Source organism: Ochotona curzoniae, unplaced genomic scaffold, assembly GCF_017591425.1.
Source record: "Ochotona curzoniae isolate NIBS_2020 unplaced genomic scaffold, NIBS_Ocur_1.0 contig_78, whole genome shotgun sequence".
Lineage (NCBI taxonomy): Eukaryota > Metazoa > Chordata > Mammalia > Lagomorpha > Ochotonidae > Ochotona > Ochotona curzoniae.
The window spans coordinates 3305431-3322437 of record NW_024466559.1 but is presented as its reverse complement, the minus strand read 5'-3'; the positions used below and the strand labels follow the sequence as shown (position 1 = coordinate 3322437).

Below are 17007 nucleotides of genomic sequence, written 5' to 3'. Positions count from 1 at the left end.
TTCTGTGTGGGAACAATGGTTCATTATTTAAATGCAACACAGAGCTCAAGTTAGTGGTAGCATTTAAAGGTTCATTAATAACGAGTGTAATAATAAAAAAAAAAGAATGTTACAAATAGAGCTTCAATTAAGCTGTGTTGATTAATTTAAAACTTATTGCTTCGGCCTGTGACGATTTCATTAAACATAGTCTCTGGCTGTTTCTTGACAGTTGTTTTTGTGTCCTTAAATTATATTCGAGGGTTACTTAGCATATCCTCTTTTTTAAAAAGATCATGCCGTACAATTAAAGTGACAAACTGTTCAGAAGTTTCTCTGCAAGTCAGCCTGGAATATGCATCGGATGTGGTTTATGACACCCAGGCTTTTGATGATTCCAAATGCAAAGACGGTTTGGTTGTTGCATAAATTAGGGCCCCACGCGTGTTTGAACAGTGAGTGTGGCTCAGTGTTTGCCTTTTTCACCAAGTAGCTGTCCTGCATCACGTACCCCGACCTGTAGCTTGTTCTCAACTGCAAAACGTGAGCCAGGTTTTCGTTTTCATAGAATTCCTTCATTTACGAGGCTGAGGTTGATCTTCACAAACTCAGGGACCTACAGGTAAGTCAGGCCTGGGGATGTGGGAATCGCAGCTCTGGATGAAGGCTGCACAGCACAGGGGTGCCCTGTGGAAGCCCAGGTTCCAACAACAGCATGGAACACAGAAACTCAGACTTCCATGAAATCAGGGCCTGGCCTATTAGCAGGATTACCCTTAATTTAAATAGCATTGGATTGCTGTCATTCAGTGCTTCAGAACGCAAGGTTTTCATCCTGTCGATTTTGCTCTTCTGAATGCTATTTCGGTCAGGTCATCCTTCTTCATTATATTCCCCATCTGAGCAGCCTCACTAGATGAAAGTGCTCAAACTGTTCTGTTAGTTTCTGTGGTAGCCAGGAGGCCCTTCATCCCCACTGTGCCGAGGGACAGGCCTACATAAGGCACACCAGGGGAGTTGGGACCACTGGCTTGTGGGTTTTCATGCGTTAGCTGGCAGTCCTCTGATATATACAGCGCCCTCTTCTTGCCATGCAGCAAAAGATACCCTTCTAGTCTTTCAGGAGTTACTAATTTTGGTCTACAACCTGCAGGAGCTTTGTGTTTGGGGCCAGGAAAATAGAAAGAGTGGGGACATGTTTGTCGTTTGAGAATCCCTGAAGAGATCCACAATGTGGGCCTCTTTCGGCTCGGACTCCGGGGCATGCCCCATATGTCCTGTAGTTCTGCACCTGTGAGCTCTGCCGCTGTGACCCATCCTGGACAACCAGCATCGGGATAACAAGCCATGCATGCGTTTGGAAACCTCGCAGGTCTACTTATTCTAGAGAGCTGAGTTCTGAATTCAGGTGCAGTGGCCTGACATTTTTCTAAGAGTTAGAAAGTGGCCTTCCCCCAGCAAGGGTCTTTTCTAGTACTTGGTTGTGCTTCGCTGGGGACTCTGGTTTTGAGATGGTTTCCCCTGATTGTTTGAGCTGGCTGCTGATGCCGTGAGGGAAGTTCCAAAGTTAACTCCCTGGAAAATGAAATGAAAAGACGGGTGTCTTGTGACAGGTCACACACTGCAGTGCCTGGGTGTGAGTCCTGGCTCTGCTTCCGACCCAGGTTTCTGGGAAGCAGCAGGTGATGGTTCAAGTACTTCGTCCCCTGCCATCCACGTAGCAGACCTGGATTCAGCTCTTGTGGCCTGGCTCAGCCTTGCTGTTGTGTGTATTTGGGCAAGAGAACAGGTAGATTTAGAAGATCGATCTCTCTCTTTCTCTCCCCCACCACCTCTCTGCTTTCCAAATAAGTTTTTGTTCAAGGAATGTTTGAAATCCACACATACTTTTTTATAGTATATATTTCCCATGACCTTTTGGAAGACCCTTGTATGCTTGGATTTTAAAATTTTTTCGCTTCAAATACATGTATTTTTTTTAGTTCATTTTGCACCGACTTTGTTTGCCCTCTGAGCGCTGGTCGCTCCTGCAGAGCTTTTCCTAGCCCCGGGCTCAGTGGTGCCTGTTCTAGCTGATACCCTACTGTGGGGGGAGTGGATATGCCATGGAGCCCTTTTTCCAGCAGCTCCACGCAGCCCACAGGACATGCGCTTGCAGCCCTGTCTGCAGGCACCCGGGTCTTGTGTGTTGCCACTGTCTTCTGTTTGTGGCTTCAACTGTAGGTTAAAGTTTGCCAAACACTGTCTGTCTTAGTGACTCCTTCCTTCACAGCAATATCATATGGTATATCGTTAACATGGCATTAGTATTTGATAGCACCAATGTTTTAAACTACATTGCATCCCTACTCAGTTGAATGGCCTGGGACCAATCACCTCCCTCAGTTTGGGTCTTTTATTAATCATTTTTTAAGATTGTTTCTTTTTTAGATTTACTTATTTTTATTGCAAAGTCAGATATATAGAGAGAGGAAGATCTTCCGTCCATTGATTCACTCCCCAAGTGACTGCAATGGCCGCAGCTGAGCCAATCCGAAGCCAGAGACCAGGAGCTTTTCTGGGTCTCCCACGCGTGTGCAGGGTACCAAGGCTTTGAATCATCCTCAACTGCTTTCCCAGGCCAAAAGTAGGGAGCTGGATGGGAAACAGGGCTGCTGGGATTAGAACTGGCGTTCATATGGAATCATGGTATGTTCAAGGTGAGGACTTTAGCCACTAGGCCACCATGCCGGGCCCATTATTAAATATTTTTTAAAGTTTATTTACAGTAACCAAGAGAAAGAAGGAGGGGTTGAGAGATCGTCCATCCATTGATTTACTCCATAATTGCCTGCAGCACCCAGGTCTTCCACTTGGTGGACCCGAGCATGGGCCATCATTTGCTGCCTCCTGCATTCATCAGCAGGAAGCTGGCTTGGAAGCAGAGTAGCTAAGATCAGGACTGATAATATTGCTGTGGAATATGAGCATCCAAGTGGAACCTTGACCCACTGTACCCCCTCCACTCATTTGTAATGTAGGGAAGTATGGTGAGAGTTTCAAGTCAGTTTCTTTCCTTATAAATAGTTATTTATTTGAAAGCCAGAGTTACAGAGAAAGAGAGAGAGTCGGTCAATCTTCCATTAACTCCCTAAATAGCTGCAATGGCTACAATGACTGGAATTGGGCCAGGCCAGAGCCAGGAGCCTGGAACTTCCCGGTAGTCTCCCATGCGCATGGTGGGTGTCCATGTGCTCGATTCCATTGCTTTCCAAAGTGTGTTAGCAAGGAGATTAGAAGCAGAGCAGCTGAAACTGGAGCTGGTACTCACATGGGATGCTGGCATTGCAGGAAGAGGCCCAGTCCACTGGACCACAGCACCATCCCCAGCCTCTGTCTCTGTTATTTCTCTCTGAAAAATATTCTATTTCTTTTACACAGCTTCTTTATATCCCATCTCTGCATGGATACATCTCAGCGTGATTTGTGTCGGGGGGTGTACATGTTGGTAGTGGTATTGCCAGCCTCGGGTTTGGGCAAGAGGGGTGGGTTCTTAGGCGTTTCTGTTTGTGGTTCAGGCACCAAGAGGAAGGGGTGGGGTAGGTTAGAAACAGTACCATAGCCAGGGTACAGTGCAGTGCAGACCTGGTTAACTGAAGCATGTCCTCTCCTAGGTTAAATTTGAGGTAGCTGGGCCGTGTGTTAAGAGCTCAGCAGAGGAGACTTGATGGCTCATTGCTGGGACAGTTGGCTATCACTGATGTCCCTAGACATGTGGATTTCTATTTCACACATTGAATGGGAGGCACAGAAATTGAGTCACTGGCATGCAGCTCCAAGAGGGAGTGTTGTGTGTCATGCAAACCGCCTCTCTAAATGAGCACAATCGTGGTCTTGGTGCACGTTTCAAGTCACACATGTAAATCTATAAGACATGAAGTATCAGACGCCTGGTGTTCTGTGTCCTCCGTGTTAAATTCCCCTTGCACGTAGGAGCCCCTGGAGCCTTAAATAAAATATCTGTTGTCTTAGAAACCCAAGTGTGCTTGCAGCACGCATCACTGCAGCCCCTGCCTGTGTCAGGTGCGACCAGAGCCCTGGCATGCTGCATCTGTGTGTGCCTTTGAGTCTCAGGTCCTTGTCTCTGTTAAAGCCCACAAGATGTATTTGAGAACTCTGCATTTATGTAAAGTTGTCGCTACCCAGGGGCCTGAGCCTGGCTTCAGAAGGAGAGAGGTCTGTTGCTTAGTGTTTACATGTGTTTGTTTCTTAAAGCAAAGCGACAGCATTCCTAAGCAGCATGTTTCCAGGCCTTATTGATGTAAGCAGCAATATACCAAAATCCTGTATTCTCAGTTATGAAAAATTTAAAATCATGTATTCCTCTCCCCCCCCCCCCCCCCCCGGCTAGCTGGGAGTAAGTAGAATTTGATGTTGCTCTGCTGGAAAACTGGAACCGTTATTTCCATGACATAGAATTGTGTGGAGTCCAGCTGACGATTGAGATGTGACCTTGCTGGGCCTGCCTCCGATTTATCTTGCATTGCCATCTTTTCATGGTGGCTGAGTGTGCATGGCAGCTGGGCAGAGTGAGAATAAAAATCCTGTTGTGATGGTACCACTACAACAAATCCTCCACTTGGGTTTCCCATGTTTTTCCGGGGATCTCTGCTCCCTCAGCTCCATCGCAGTGTTGTTTCTGATTCAGTTCTGTGACAGGAGACCATCTCTTAGTTTGAAGTCTTGCTGAGTTGGAAACCAGACCCACTCCCGTGTCTTCCATGTGTAGAGTGTTGGTGTGTTTCAGCACAGCGTGTACAAGGTTGAGTGTGACGTGAGGGTGGCATGCCTCGGGCTTCGGAGACAGCAGCAGGCATGCCTTCATGTCATTGTCCTGTGTGTGTCTACTAACCCTGTGTCTGTGCGTGTTTCTCATTTAGCCTGACCAAACCGAAGCCCCAGAAGAGGTGACCAGCAAGCCAGACTCAGTGGTGTGGTGCCTTGAGCAGCGCGTATTGCACAGTTACTGTTGTTCTTTTGAAAAAAAAAAAAACAAAAATACAAAAAAAAAATAAATTTACTTTGAACAAATTTTCAGTGGCTGTTGATGGATTTTTGTCGTCGATATCAGTGAGTTTGATGGTCTAGCTTCTATACCCTGGTCATTCTGGAACATTCTGAGCTCAGGCGTGGGGGCGGGGGTGGTTTACATTATTGTCCCCTGATGGGAATGGAAAGTCATACTGCTTGCTCACTGCTGGCACGTTTGGAGACTGTAGGCACAAGCCCAGTGGGTGGGTGTTGGAGTCCATTCAGGTTGCTAGCTGCAGTCACCAGCAGTGTTGTAGCACTGTGTGGTGTGGTAGGGTTGAACTTGGGCCAGAGATGAGTTTGCAGGGCAAAGGCCGTGAGGTGGGCTGGGCTGGTCCAGCGGTCCCTGTCCTCCATGAGATGTGAGGCAATGATAACCAAATAGGCCAGTTTGTGAGGGTGTTCTTGGCAAGGGTTGGTTCCTTTAATGATTAGTATTTAAACAAGAAATGGGACATGAGAGAAACCAACATCTGTTCAGGGGATGGCTGATGAACCAACTCTCCCAGCGCCCGGAAGTGAAGCTGCTCCAGTGAATGGTGGTGCTAAGATCTGCCGAGAGCAAGAGAGGCAGAAAGTTTGCTCTTCGTGACAGTGTCTGAGACAAGTGTGCCTGGCCTCGGTCAAGTCCCACGATCCAGGGCTGGTGTGGGTGCAGGTGTGGGTGTCCAGCTCATCTTGTTGTTTTAGAGGAAGCATCTGCCTTGCCTGAAGCCTAATTCACAAGCTCATTATTACCCATGGGACCCCCAGGATTTCAGCAGAAGACCAGTTGGGCTCTGTCTAGTGCAACTGTTGGAAAGACAAGGTGAAGCAGGAAGTGGTGACGCCGGCCCGTGGCCCTGTGAGGAGGATCTCACTGTTCCCAGTCTGAAGCAGTTAGCGTTGCCAGTCCTGCCCTCACTGCACGCAGCCTGACCACACACAGTCCCACCCGTGTCGAGCCAGGAGGTAACAGTGTGTGAGGTCAGGGCTCCAAGTCCTTTATGCCTCTGGAGTCAGCGTGGTGTGGGATCCATGTGACCAGATTCACCTGGGTGACAGTGGTGACCTGGAGGACAAGGTTACAGTATGGACGCCCAACCCTGCCCCTTTCCATGTGCAGCTCGGGAGCGGTGCTTTGTAAAGGAGAGAAAGAACTCCATGAGCGAACGACCCGGCATCCGTTTCTTTGTCCTCTTGCTTGTCTCCAGGACAGAGGACAGCTCTGCTGTGTCCTCACACATCCACGCATAAATCCCCAACATGTGAATCTCATGGACTTCACGTACAGTGCTGTTCATTAGTAGAGAAGCGGTGCCTCCCGCTTGTTTAACACTGGGAAATAAGTGCCAGACGGGCCTATTTGCAGCAGAGACAGGTTCTGGGGGAGCTGCTCCCTTACTCTTGAAGCACTCTCCCTTTCTTGTTAGCGCCTTTTACAGAGAGGAACCTCTGACATCTGCAGACGGGGGGGCGGGGAGGCGAGAGACCCTGCGGGAAGCTCTCCGGGCCCTTCCTCCAACCGCCCTCCTCACCATTCCTTTCCCACAGACCCAGGGCACGGATGTCAGAGATGACACCTGCTTCATCGTGTCTGTGAGTGAAGCAGACCTTTTCCTAAAAGAGATTTTTTTTTTCTTTGACAGTTCTGAGCCGCTAAGTCAATTTCACTTCCAGACCAAGTAGAAAATGGCATCTTTTTTCTCTTTTTCTGCTCCTGATGTGAAAATTGAAGACTGGTGACTATTCACTTTCTAATAATATAGGGTAAATAAACACTGTTGCCCTACTGGAAAATGTCCATGCAAGATGGGTCGGTTAACAGCATCCTGCGTGACGTGTACCGGGAGTAGTCTTTCTGAGGTTTTTATCTGGAATAGAATGGGCCAAGTCCTTGCAGTTCTGAGATCTACTTTATCCAGCCACACCTTATTAGATTTTTAAAAAAAGTCAATTGTTGCATCTTTTCAAACCAGTGGGGACGATAAGGGAGTGTCCGATTGGTTTCTTCTGGCCTGGATTTCATTATAGCCAATTGAGACACTAAAGATGAAGCTTTGTATCATTGTGAAATAAGCCTTGGCTCTCTTAAGAACAATGCTTGCTGTTGCATTATTGAACTAATGCTTCTCATCCAGGTGAAGCCACGTGGCCTTCTCTCCCACGTCCCTAAGCTGGTCTTTCACCAAGGAGTAGCTTCCTCCTCCTATCACAGCCCACCTCTCCTTCCAGTTCCTGTGTCATTCTCCGTTCTTTCCAGCCCTCCCCAGGGATCCCACTCTGTCTGGATCCTGAGGCCGAAGTGTTCTGCAGGCCTGCTCCTCCGTCATCCGTATCTGCCTGTGACACTGTGTGTTGTCTCTGCTCTGTCTCTGCCCTCCTCCTCCCTGCTGGTGCCTGCTCTCTGCTCTTCTTAGTAAATGCTGTTCTGCCTGGTCCTGCAGGTACTGGAGTCAGGGGTCTTCCAGGGGTCTTGCTGGTCTCTCTGCTCTGCTGGTAAATGCTGTTCTGCCTGGTCCTGCAGATACTAGAGTCAGGGGTCTCCCAGGGGTCTTGCTGGTCTCTGCTCTCTGCTGGTAAATGCTTTCCTGCCTGGTCCTGCAGGTACTGGAGTCAGGGGTCTTCCAGGGGTCTTGCTGGTCTCTCTGCTCTGCTGGTAAATGCTGTTCTGCCTGGTCCTGCAGGTGCTGGAGTCGGGGGTCTCCCAGGGGTCTTGCTGGTCTCTGCTCTGCTGGTAAATGCTTTCCTGCCTGGTCCTGCAGGTGCTGGAGTCAGGGGTCTCCCAGGGGTCTTGCTGGTCTCTGCTCTCTGCTCTGCTGGTAAATGCTGTTCTGCCTGGTCCTGCAGGTGCTGGAGTCGGGGGTCTTCCAGGGGTCTTGCTGGTCTCTCTGCTCTGCTGGTAAATGCTGTTCTGCCTGGTCCTGCAGATACTGGAGTCAGGGGTCTTCCAGGGGTCTTGCTGGTCTCTGCTCTCTGCTCTGCTGGTAAATGCTTTCCTGCCTGGTCCTGCAGGTACTGGAGTCAGGGGTCTCCCCAGGGTCCTGCTGTCTTCCCTTTCTTCAGTAGCGCAGGGCTGATGACTTCCAATGACCCTTCTCTTGCCTGGGTGTCTTTCAACCTTGCACCTGCATTGGCAGCTGTCTTATATGTCCGCTGTCCCTCTCTCCCTCTCTCCTTTCTCAGACAATGGCAGCCACCCTCCAGGTAGGTTAGGTCCAAACCTGAGGTCACCCTTGACCCTGCTTTTTTCTTTCCCTCCACACGTATGTTCAGGTGTGGAGATGCGGGAGCCCACTTGGTATGTATCCGCATACCTAGCACTGTGTTCCCTTGGGACCAACAACCCACTTAGCCCTCAACAGTATCGACCCTGCGGGTCAAGCTTCCATCATGGGGCCTTTCTAAGTGAACGCAGAGGAACCAAATATAGCAGGCAGGGCTTTTGCAGTTGAAGCCACAGCTCCTTTCCTGCACTGAAAGTGTCAGAGTCATGCTCTGTTCCCGGTGGTCTCTTCTTCCCACTGTAGCCAGAAGGTGCTGTGCTTTGCTCTTCAGTTCAACCCCGATGTGGCCAGAAAGCACCACACACTGACACAGACTCAACTGCCCCCTTCCATTCACAATCCCCACTGCTGACACTGGCCTGCCTGCCTTCAGCCTTCCCAGACTGCTCAGCACCTTGGTACTTGCACTCCTAGATCTGGAGTATGCCCGTCTTGAGATGCCCATGGGCTCCCTCTCATTCCTTTACCCTCCTGGCCCTCTGTTGCACAGTCACATGGTGCATGGGCACTCTGGGAATGTCCATGAGCTGGAAGCCCCACAAGTTGGCTCTGAAACCCAGCTCTCCCATCCCTTGTTCCTCTGAGCCATCCCAAGGAGGAAAAATGCCCTGTAGCCCCTTAGCCATGAACCCTGCTGCTGGGAGCAGGAATGCAGGATGTAAGATCCGCTTCCCTCCACCCTCAGGATCTGCTCAGGGCACTGTGAGAGGCCCTGTCCTTCCAGGCCCTCCCAGGGTCAGGTCTACACCTGAGTTGCCCTTGCCTGTGGGGTGTTCTAGCTCCTCACGCCCTCCCAGGGATGTCTTTTGAGGATCTGCTACCTAGACCTGCATGCTCAGAGAATGCCTGATAACTGAACCAGCAGAGCTGCTGGAAGTCCCAGTGAAGGGTGCTCGTGGACAGCATCTGTCTGGAACCACTTGTAGTGCCGGCAGGTCATCCTGTCACCAAACTCTGGCTTTAGAAAGTGTTGCCTTGACCTCAGCCTCATCTGTGTCCGGAGGGAGCAACCGGCCCCTCATCATGCTCCCAGAGCCCCACAGTGGCTTCTGCTGTTGGCAGTCACCACTGTCTTTCTCAGCCTCTGGCTGCCTTGGCTGTTGTCTCAGCATTGCTTTCTTTCTTGCTCTCGGTGATGGAGCCACCTGAGCACTTCTGGTTAGCTCAGCCTCAGTTCTCTACCCATGGCAGTCACAGGGCCACCTGAGCACTTCTGGTTAGCTGAGCCTCAGTTCCCTGCCTGTGGCAGTCACAGGGCCACCTGAGCACTTCTGGTTAGCTGAGCCTCAGTTCTCTGCCCGTGGCAGTCACAGGGCCACTTGAGCACTTCTGGTTAGCTGAGCCTCAGCTCTCTGCCCGTGACAGTCACAGGGCCACCTGAGCACTTCTGGTTAGCTGAGCCTCCACTTCTTCCGCCTCTGGTGGCCATGTCACAGCACGAGTGCTTCCCGTTTTCTCGGTGTCACTTTCTTTGTTGCTGGTGGCCACAGGCCGTGAGTGTTTCCTATTTCTTCGTGCTCTCTTTCACGGACACTGGCAACCTTGAGCAACCTGAGTGCTCCTCATGACCTCAGCATTGCTTTCTCATCCTCCCAAGGCTTCGGGCCACATGCGTATCGTCTTGTCAGTCCCACTTCTTGGATGCTGGCTTCCACTAGCCCTGTGATTCCTCCCTTCAGGTCAGTCCTGTTCTCTCCACTACTAATGGCCGCCAGGGACATGTATGTTCCCACCCGGTGGGTACCACTTCTATGATGCCGGTGGCCATGTTAGCATTCCCCTCCAGGTCAGCCAGCTTTCGTGATGCAAGCGGCCATGTTCGTGTTCCCCTCCAGTTTAGCTAGCTTCTGTGATGCGAGCGGCCATGTTAGCATTCTCCACTAAGTCAGCTAGCTTCCGTGATGTGAGCAGCCATGTTTGTGTTCTCCTTCAGCTCAGCCAGCTTCCGTGATGCTAGCGGCCATGTTCGTGTTCCCTACCAGGTCAGCCAGCTTCCGTGATGCGAGCGGCCATGTTAGCATTCCCCTCCAGCTCAGCGACCTTTCTCTCTGACACCGGCAGCCATGTGAGTGCTCCCCTTCATGGCAGTGCCACTTCTCTGACACCCGTGGACCTCAGTTTCTATGATGCAGGCAGCCACATTAGTGTTCCCTGTTAGGTCAGCTCTGCTTTCTTTGCCACTAGCAGCCATGAGTGAGGTGAGCATTGCCATGATGTCAGTTGCCCCAAACACTTTAGACCTCTGCCCCATCACAACCTTCACAGTGGGCAGATGCCAGCTTTCAGGCTGAGGAGTCAGTATCAGACCCTCAAAGAGGCTGAGATCATCCACGCCCGCCTGAGGGGGTAGGAGGATGACCCAAGGCCCCGTCCTTCTGTAGACACCCTCCCTTTGGCAAGGACAGGTGACCCTTGGCACCTCCATGACTCAGAAGGGGCACTAGGGGATCTGGGCTCACCCGAGCCACCCACCCAGACCCCAGCTCAGCCCTTGGATGCCCTCACCCTTGGGAGTAGGGGTGGCTCGATGGTGTGAAGGTCCCTGTGTTCAGAGCATATTCGTATGTTTATATCATGGCTGTCTAGCAAAACAATAGCTTGGGTTATGCCAGGGCTTCAGGCATAGACAGAGGAGATGACTTACCTCTGGGTGGAGAGAGGCTGAGGTGAGCCGAACTCAGCGGGCCACATGCCGTTGTAGTTTCCTCATTTTCTGTCGCCGGGTGACTTAGAGGTCCAGGGTTGAGGTTCAGGTAGTGTGGGGAAGGTGGCGGCCCCCGGAGACTTTGGCCCAGGACAGAGCATCCCGCGTTGTGTGGTGTCCTCTATCCGTGGCGGCTGCCGGCAGTCGGCTCTGTGCATGTCCGTGCAGGTGCATGATTTGCTGAGCATGCCGTTTGTAACCACCCTGGGTATTTAATCCTCACAGGAACCCATGACTTGCTGTTCTTGGCCCTGACTTGTCGGCTGGGAGCCTGGCACCCAGGGTGGGAGTGGAGCTGGCTCACCCAGGTCGTCGTGTAGTCCAGCAGTGGGTGGAGACTCCTTAGGTGGGATGGCAAGTCCACTGCTCCTAAGGGTGCCATCCCCCACCCCTCCTGGGGTGAAGGGAGGTTGCCGTAGTGCATACCACAATGAGGTGTTGTTATGGTTGTGTACACTGTGAGAGTAAGATGCCCATCGTGAGAGCTTGGCAATGTGGATGGTAATAGTGTTGAACTGAACTTTACGGTGCTGTTCCTCTGTGATGAGTGGAGACTTTTCTGTCTGTGATCTTTGTACCACCAAAGTGGGGTTGCATTGCTTATTTGAAAGTGGCCACTGGTGGTGTCCCTCACACCCTGCCTATGCCTCCCACTGACCACCATAGGGAGGGGTCTCTTCTCCCCAGCGCCTGTGAGTCTCGGGCAGCCCTGACACCCCTGTTTTTAGACCCTGATGGCATGCACCCTGCTTACTCTTCTGTCTGGCTGTGCCATGGGTGATTTCTCGATTTTCTGCTCTTAGTCCTGCAAAATTTCTGTCATCTTCCCTTTGTTTGCCAGTCCCACTGCTGTTTCCTCTGGTCCTTGGCTCACTCTGCCTGCCAGCTCAAGGTTTGGCAACACACACTGTAGTGTGGGACATGTCACACCCCCGGAATGCCCACTGCTGGGTTCAAGGTTGCCCTTTGCACCCATGCTAGTGCCTCCCTGCCAGCCATCATTGATTTCCACTAACTGCCATGTATATGTGTGTGTGGGACGGTGAGATTGTGTTGTTAGCCGGTTCTGCTCTGGACTTGACTTTGGGCATTAGAAAGGCATCCCAAATTTAACTTCTAAATGAACTCTAGAAATTCCAAATTTCTTTTCCTTCCCTCATAAAATTCTGCCCCATTTTCAGGCATGGTCACACCTTACTAGCCACAAGCAGCAGGTGGCTGTGGAATGTGTATGATGTTGTTAGCTTTGAGTCCCCACCACTTATTTTCTACCTTCAGGACATGTTCAGGGCAGAGCCTCCTGTGTCCCAGGAGCCATCCTGGGTGCCAAGGACTCCCTAGTGGCTGTTGACTGAGAGATGACAGGTCTAGGTTCTGTTGAAAGGGGGATGTGGGATGGTCGAGGGCACTGGCGGCAAGGAAGCCCATGCAGCGATGGAGTCAGTTGGCTTCCCTCCGGGATATGGCGTCTCAGGTTCTCCACTTGCAGGGGCAGGGTGCTGCATATTCCTGGACTTAGGCTTTTCAGATATCCGTGTCAGGGATGCATCTGACCTTGCCACCCTGTGTCTCTTAAGTGATTGCAACCAGCGTTTTGCGAAGCAACACCTGCCACACTGACTTAGTTCCCATCTTTGCTCGTGTTTGCAAAACGAAGGAAGTCCTTAGGGCAGAGAAATCGTGCATGCCTTCCTAGTGCCAGCTGTGAAGTGACCTTTGTAGAAAGCCTTTAAAGAAAGCATTGTGATATTTGCCCATTATTACGCAGGATAAAGAGCCTTCCCTCTGCCCAAGACTGTTACCCACATGGTTCCCCAGGGCTTCTGCCCTTGTGGCTTCACAGACCCTGTGATGCAGTCCAGTGTTGTGACACAATGGGCTAAAGAGCTGCCTGCAGCATCGTCACTCCCTGTTCCAGTCCAAGTCCCAGTTTCTGTGCTTGCAATCTAGTTCCTCCTAATGTGCCTGAGAAAGCAGTGGGAGAGGGCCCAAGTGCCTAGACCCCACCATGCACGTGGGAGGCCACAGCCGAGTTGTTTCTGGCTTCCACCTACCCCAAGCCTGGCCGTCGGGGGAGTTAACCAGCAATGAGAGATCTCTAGCTCTCCATCAGTTGCCTCGCAAATAGAAGAAATCTTTTTTAAAAATCACTTTGCAGAAACCGTGTTTCCTTTGGGCGGTAGTGTTCCCTGCTTCTGACCTGTCCCGGGGAGGGGAGGTTTTGGTGGACTCAGTCCCCCAGTGCTGTAGGCACAGTCCTGAAGTTGCCAACTGGGCATTTTTGCTGTGGGTTCCCTGGCTGTGCTCTGCCTGCAAGCATCTTTTCAAAACCCCTTTTTGTATCCTTTTGTGTGCATTCTTATTTTCACAAAGCACCCAGTTTATTCAATATAAGGGCTTTGCATTAACAAACCAAAAAAAAAAAAAATTTAAGAATTCTGGAAATGTTTTCCCCAAGAAAGTATAGAATTGTGTGTTTCCTCCTGTGACCCAGTTTCGATTTCTTTTATATTTTATAATAAAATATGGACTATTTTTAGAAAGGTATAATGTAGCCAGTTGTCTATTGTTTGATAATGATTATATGCCATTATAATCTTTCAATCTGTTAACTGGTAAGATTTTAGATTTGCCTTCGCAATTTTAGTGAAAAAATAGAAAAAAAAAAAGCCCAATCATATGACATTTTCTCTATGAATTTCTTTTCTGGAAAGGTTTCACATTTTGATACATACAGTTTTGTCCATACGGGTCCTTTGCTTTTGGCGGCATCTTATAATTTATGCTCTGAGTAGCCCCATCTGTTTAGTCTGGCAAATTCCTTTGAGCATTACTTCTCCCACGAGATGGATGGACATTCCGCACATCCGTTAAACAAGGTTTCCCTTCTGTTTCCCATTAGCCTGTGTGCTCAGCAGTGAGTCAGGGCCGTGTCTCCCAGACACATGACAGGTATGTGGCCCGTGCCCACGTCAGAGGGAAGGGACTTACGTGTGTGAAATGTGTGGCGCTGTCTCCGCTTGCCCAAGGGAGAGTCTTGAATGACCTCTGACTCATGCCTGTGGCTTTCACTCCTGAATGTGTGGCAGCAGTGTGGCCTCGTGCTATGGGTCCGCGGCCTGGTCTTTGGTGGCAGTGTCCTTGATCTTGGTCAGGTCTGGCCCTGCAGTTGACCCTGGAACGTTCACTGCTTGGAGAACCAGTGCTGGTAACGAAAGGAGGAAACTAGAGAAGTGTTCATCTGCAGGTGGGATGGTGCACAGAGGGGCTGCCAGGAGTAGCGCACTCTTGTTCCTCACTGGCAAGACACAGCTGGTTCCTGTCTGCTCCGGCCCCCGGTGCAGAAGTCACTGACTCGGAGACCCAAGTCTGTGGAAGTGGAATGGGAAGAAACATTTACGCTGGTGCAAAAAGAATCAGAAATTCAGATGCATGGGCTCTTTCAAAAAATTTGGATCACCAGTGGTATCAGACCTGTTAGTCTCAGTGTGCACACAACTTTTTTCAAGTGCCTGTGTTTACTTTTCCCTCATAGAAAAGATGTCTGGAGACCGCCCGTGCAGGGCCCCTAGGATGGCCAGAGTTCCCAGTGTCATGCTTCCTTTGTGTCTCACCGATCTTGAGCCATCTCTTGCTAGTTGTGCCAGAGTGTGGTCCATGTGACAAAATGGGCAAGAGCCACTTTTATTTTTCTAAAAACTATTTTTATTGCAATATTGCGAAGTCAGATATACAGAGAGGAGGAAAGACAAAGATCTTCCATCTACGGATTCACTCCCCAAATGGCCGCAAAGGCCAGAGCTGAGCTGATCCAAAGCCAGGAGCCGAGAGACTCTTCCAGGCCTCCTATGCAGGTGCAGGGTCCCAAGGCTTTGGGCCATCCTCAATTGCTTTCCCAGGCCACAGCAGGGAACTGGATGGGAAGCAGGATTGGTGGGGTTAGAACCGGTGCCCATATGGAATCATAGTGCATGCAAAGCGAGGACTTTAGCCACTAGGCTACAGCACCGGGGCCAGGAAACACAGTTTTGAGCATAGTTGCATGGCTGTGCCCCCATCTCCTGTCTACCTGCAGGATCCCTGACGAATGGCATCCTGGACTCCCTCTGACACCTGCCGTTTCATCTCTCAAATCTCAAGCAAGATGACCCACAGGATCAGCCTCCTTGTGGCAGCTTGCCTTAAGTGGTGGTGTGTCCATGTGGCTCATCCCCCCCCGTTGGATACAGTGGAACCTCCTGCCACTGAACACTGACTCCTCTACGAGAATGGGCCTGCTTTGTGCATCCGTGTGGGGCACTATCATGAACTAAGCTGCCTGTTTCTTCTCCCAGCTCACAGCTTTGGCTTGTGCTGTCCGGTTAGCATCCTGAGAGGAAGGGGGAACAAGTCAACTGGCCTCACTTCTGGGGCTTCTTTCCCTGCAGTCTCGCTTGTGAATTCTTATGAAATGCAAGCTAAGATGCAAGGAGGGCTATAAACCAGCTCATACGTACAAACTTCTTACTCTGCATGGTGACACTGGGTGGTGTTCAGTTGATTCAGTTTTTCCAGTGAGCCCGAGTGGCTGGTTTACTTACAAGGCAATCGAGGTTGGGTGAGCTGCGCCGTATAGGGTGATTGCATTCTGGTTTTCTGTCTAAGTCAGCGAGAGGTGCCTCTGCACCACAGCCCGGCATCCTGGCTGTGAGATGGTGTGCGTCACAAGTGCCATCTCCTGCACCTTCTTTCTGGAGAGGCTGGAAATGAAGTTTCAGCTCAGCTCAGCAGACTTGCTCACCTGACCAAGCTCAGGAAAAGCAGGAGTATGGAAGTGGGGGTCCCTAGGCAGCACCTGCTGTAGCCCTGGCTCCTCCCACCTTGCTGTAGCTGAGGCTTCTGCAGTGGCAGCTGCTTCCTAAACCGGGAAAGCCATCACTCTCTCTCTTTGTCAGCCAAAATCAGCCTCCCCTGGTCACTTTGGTTTAAGCAGAAAGACGGGGAGGACTATACTGGTAGACAGCCTTGTACCTGCCCCTTGACGGCTCAGGCATTGCTGTGTGCAGAGGGTCCTGGGCAGTCACCTGGGAGCCAGCAAGTGAAGGAGGCTGTGTGGAAAGACTTCTGTTGGAAAATGGTCTCCATTGTTCTGGAGTGATGGCTTCTGGTCACGTGGGCTGCCTGTTTGGAAACGTTGACTGCTTTAATTTTTTGCTGCTACTCTTTTGCCCAGGTAATGGTCTGCACTGCAGATGCCCAATTAAGACCTATTGAACTTGCTGTGTCTTTCTGGTTTGGTGGTATCCAAGCCCTTGATCCCAGCGTTCCGATGCCTTTTAACCTCTTGGTTTTGGTGGAGACACCTGCACGAGTCTTCTTTGTCCATGCCAGGCTAGCTGGGATGCAAGGTTTGGCATTGCTTGTAGTGTCAGGACACTCACCACCATGTGCTTGCATTCCTGCTTTGTGTTTGTGATCACCAGTGAGGCCACCCAGCCTCTGCATCCGCTCGGCAGGCAGTGCAGCCATGGCTGGAGGTGGGCTGGGAGGGCAGGAGTTCCAGGCTGGTGAGCAGATCTGCCACTTCTGTCCTCACTGGTGTTGCACGGTTAAAACACACAAAGGATGAGACCAGGGAGCACATCTTGCTCTGACTCCACCCCAGGAATTCGGTTCCTAGGTGCCAGCTGAGTCATCATCAGGGATGTCAGCATTGAGTGGGTCAATGGCACACGGCCGGGACAGCCTTTATATAGAGATGTTGCTGTCACCTGTGGGATGGGCCTCAGCCCCTGGGACCCTGGCTTGCAGAATGACCGCAGGTGTGACCTCAAGTCCTCTGTGGGAGCGCTGTGACTGGTGGGCAGTGAGTTTGCCCTTCCCAGCTGGGAACCTGCTTCCCCGGGCAAGTTCCTGCTTGTGCCTTCTGTTCTGAGAGGCAGGTGTGGCTGCCAATTGTTCAGCTGTTGCTTGGAGAGCTGTCTGTTTGGGCCTTGCAAGCAGGGGTGG

General features: G+C 51.0%; 1 protein-coding gene across 17 annotated transcripts in view; it reads left to right on the top strand.

Moving 5' to 3' along the window:
• PARD3 (par-3 family cell polarity regulator) overlaps nt 1-17007 on the top strand; it is a 465250-nt gene that overhangs the window by 300950 nt on the left and 147293 nt on the right. For 3 of the 17 annotated variants that reach the window (XM_040992590.1, XM_040992591.1, XM_040992589.1), the window contains one exon: nt 4899-5241. The exons of the other annotated variants lie outside the window; for them this stretch is intronic. In XM_040992590.1, coding sequence (XP_040848524.1) covers nt 4899-4929 — 31 coding nt within the window. In that variant the 3' untranslated portion in view covers nt 4930-5241. Of the gene's footprint in view, nt 1-4898; nt 5242-17007 lie in introns of those variants that run through there. 17 annotated transcript variants of the gene reach the window in all.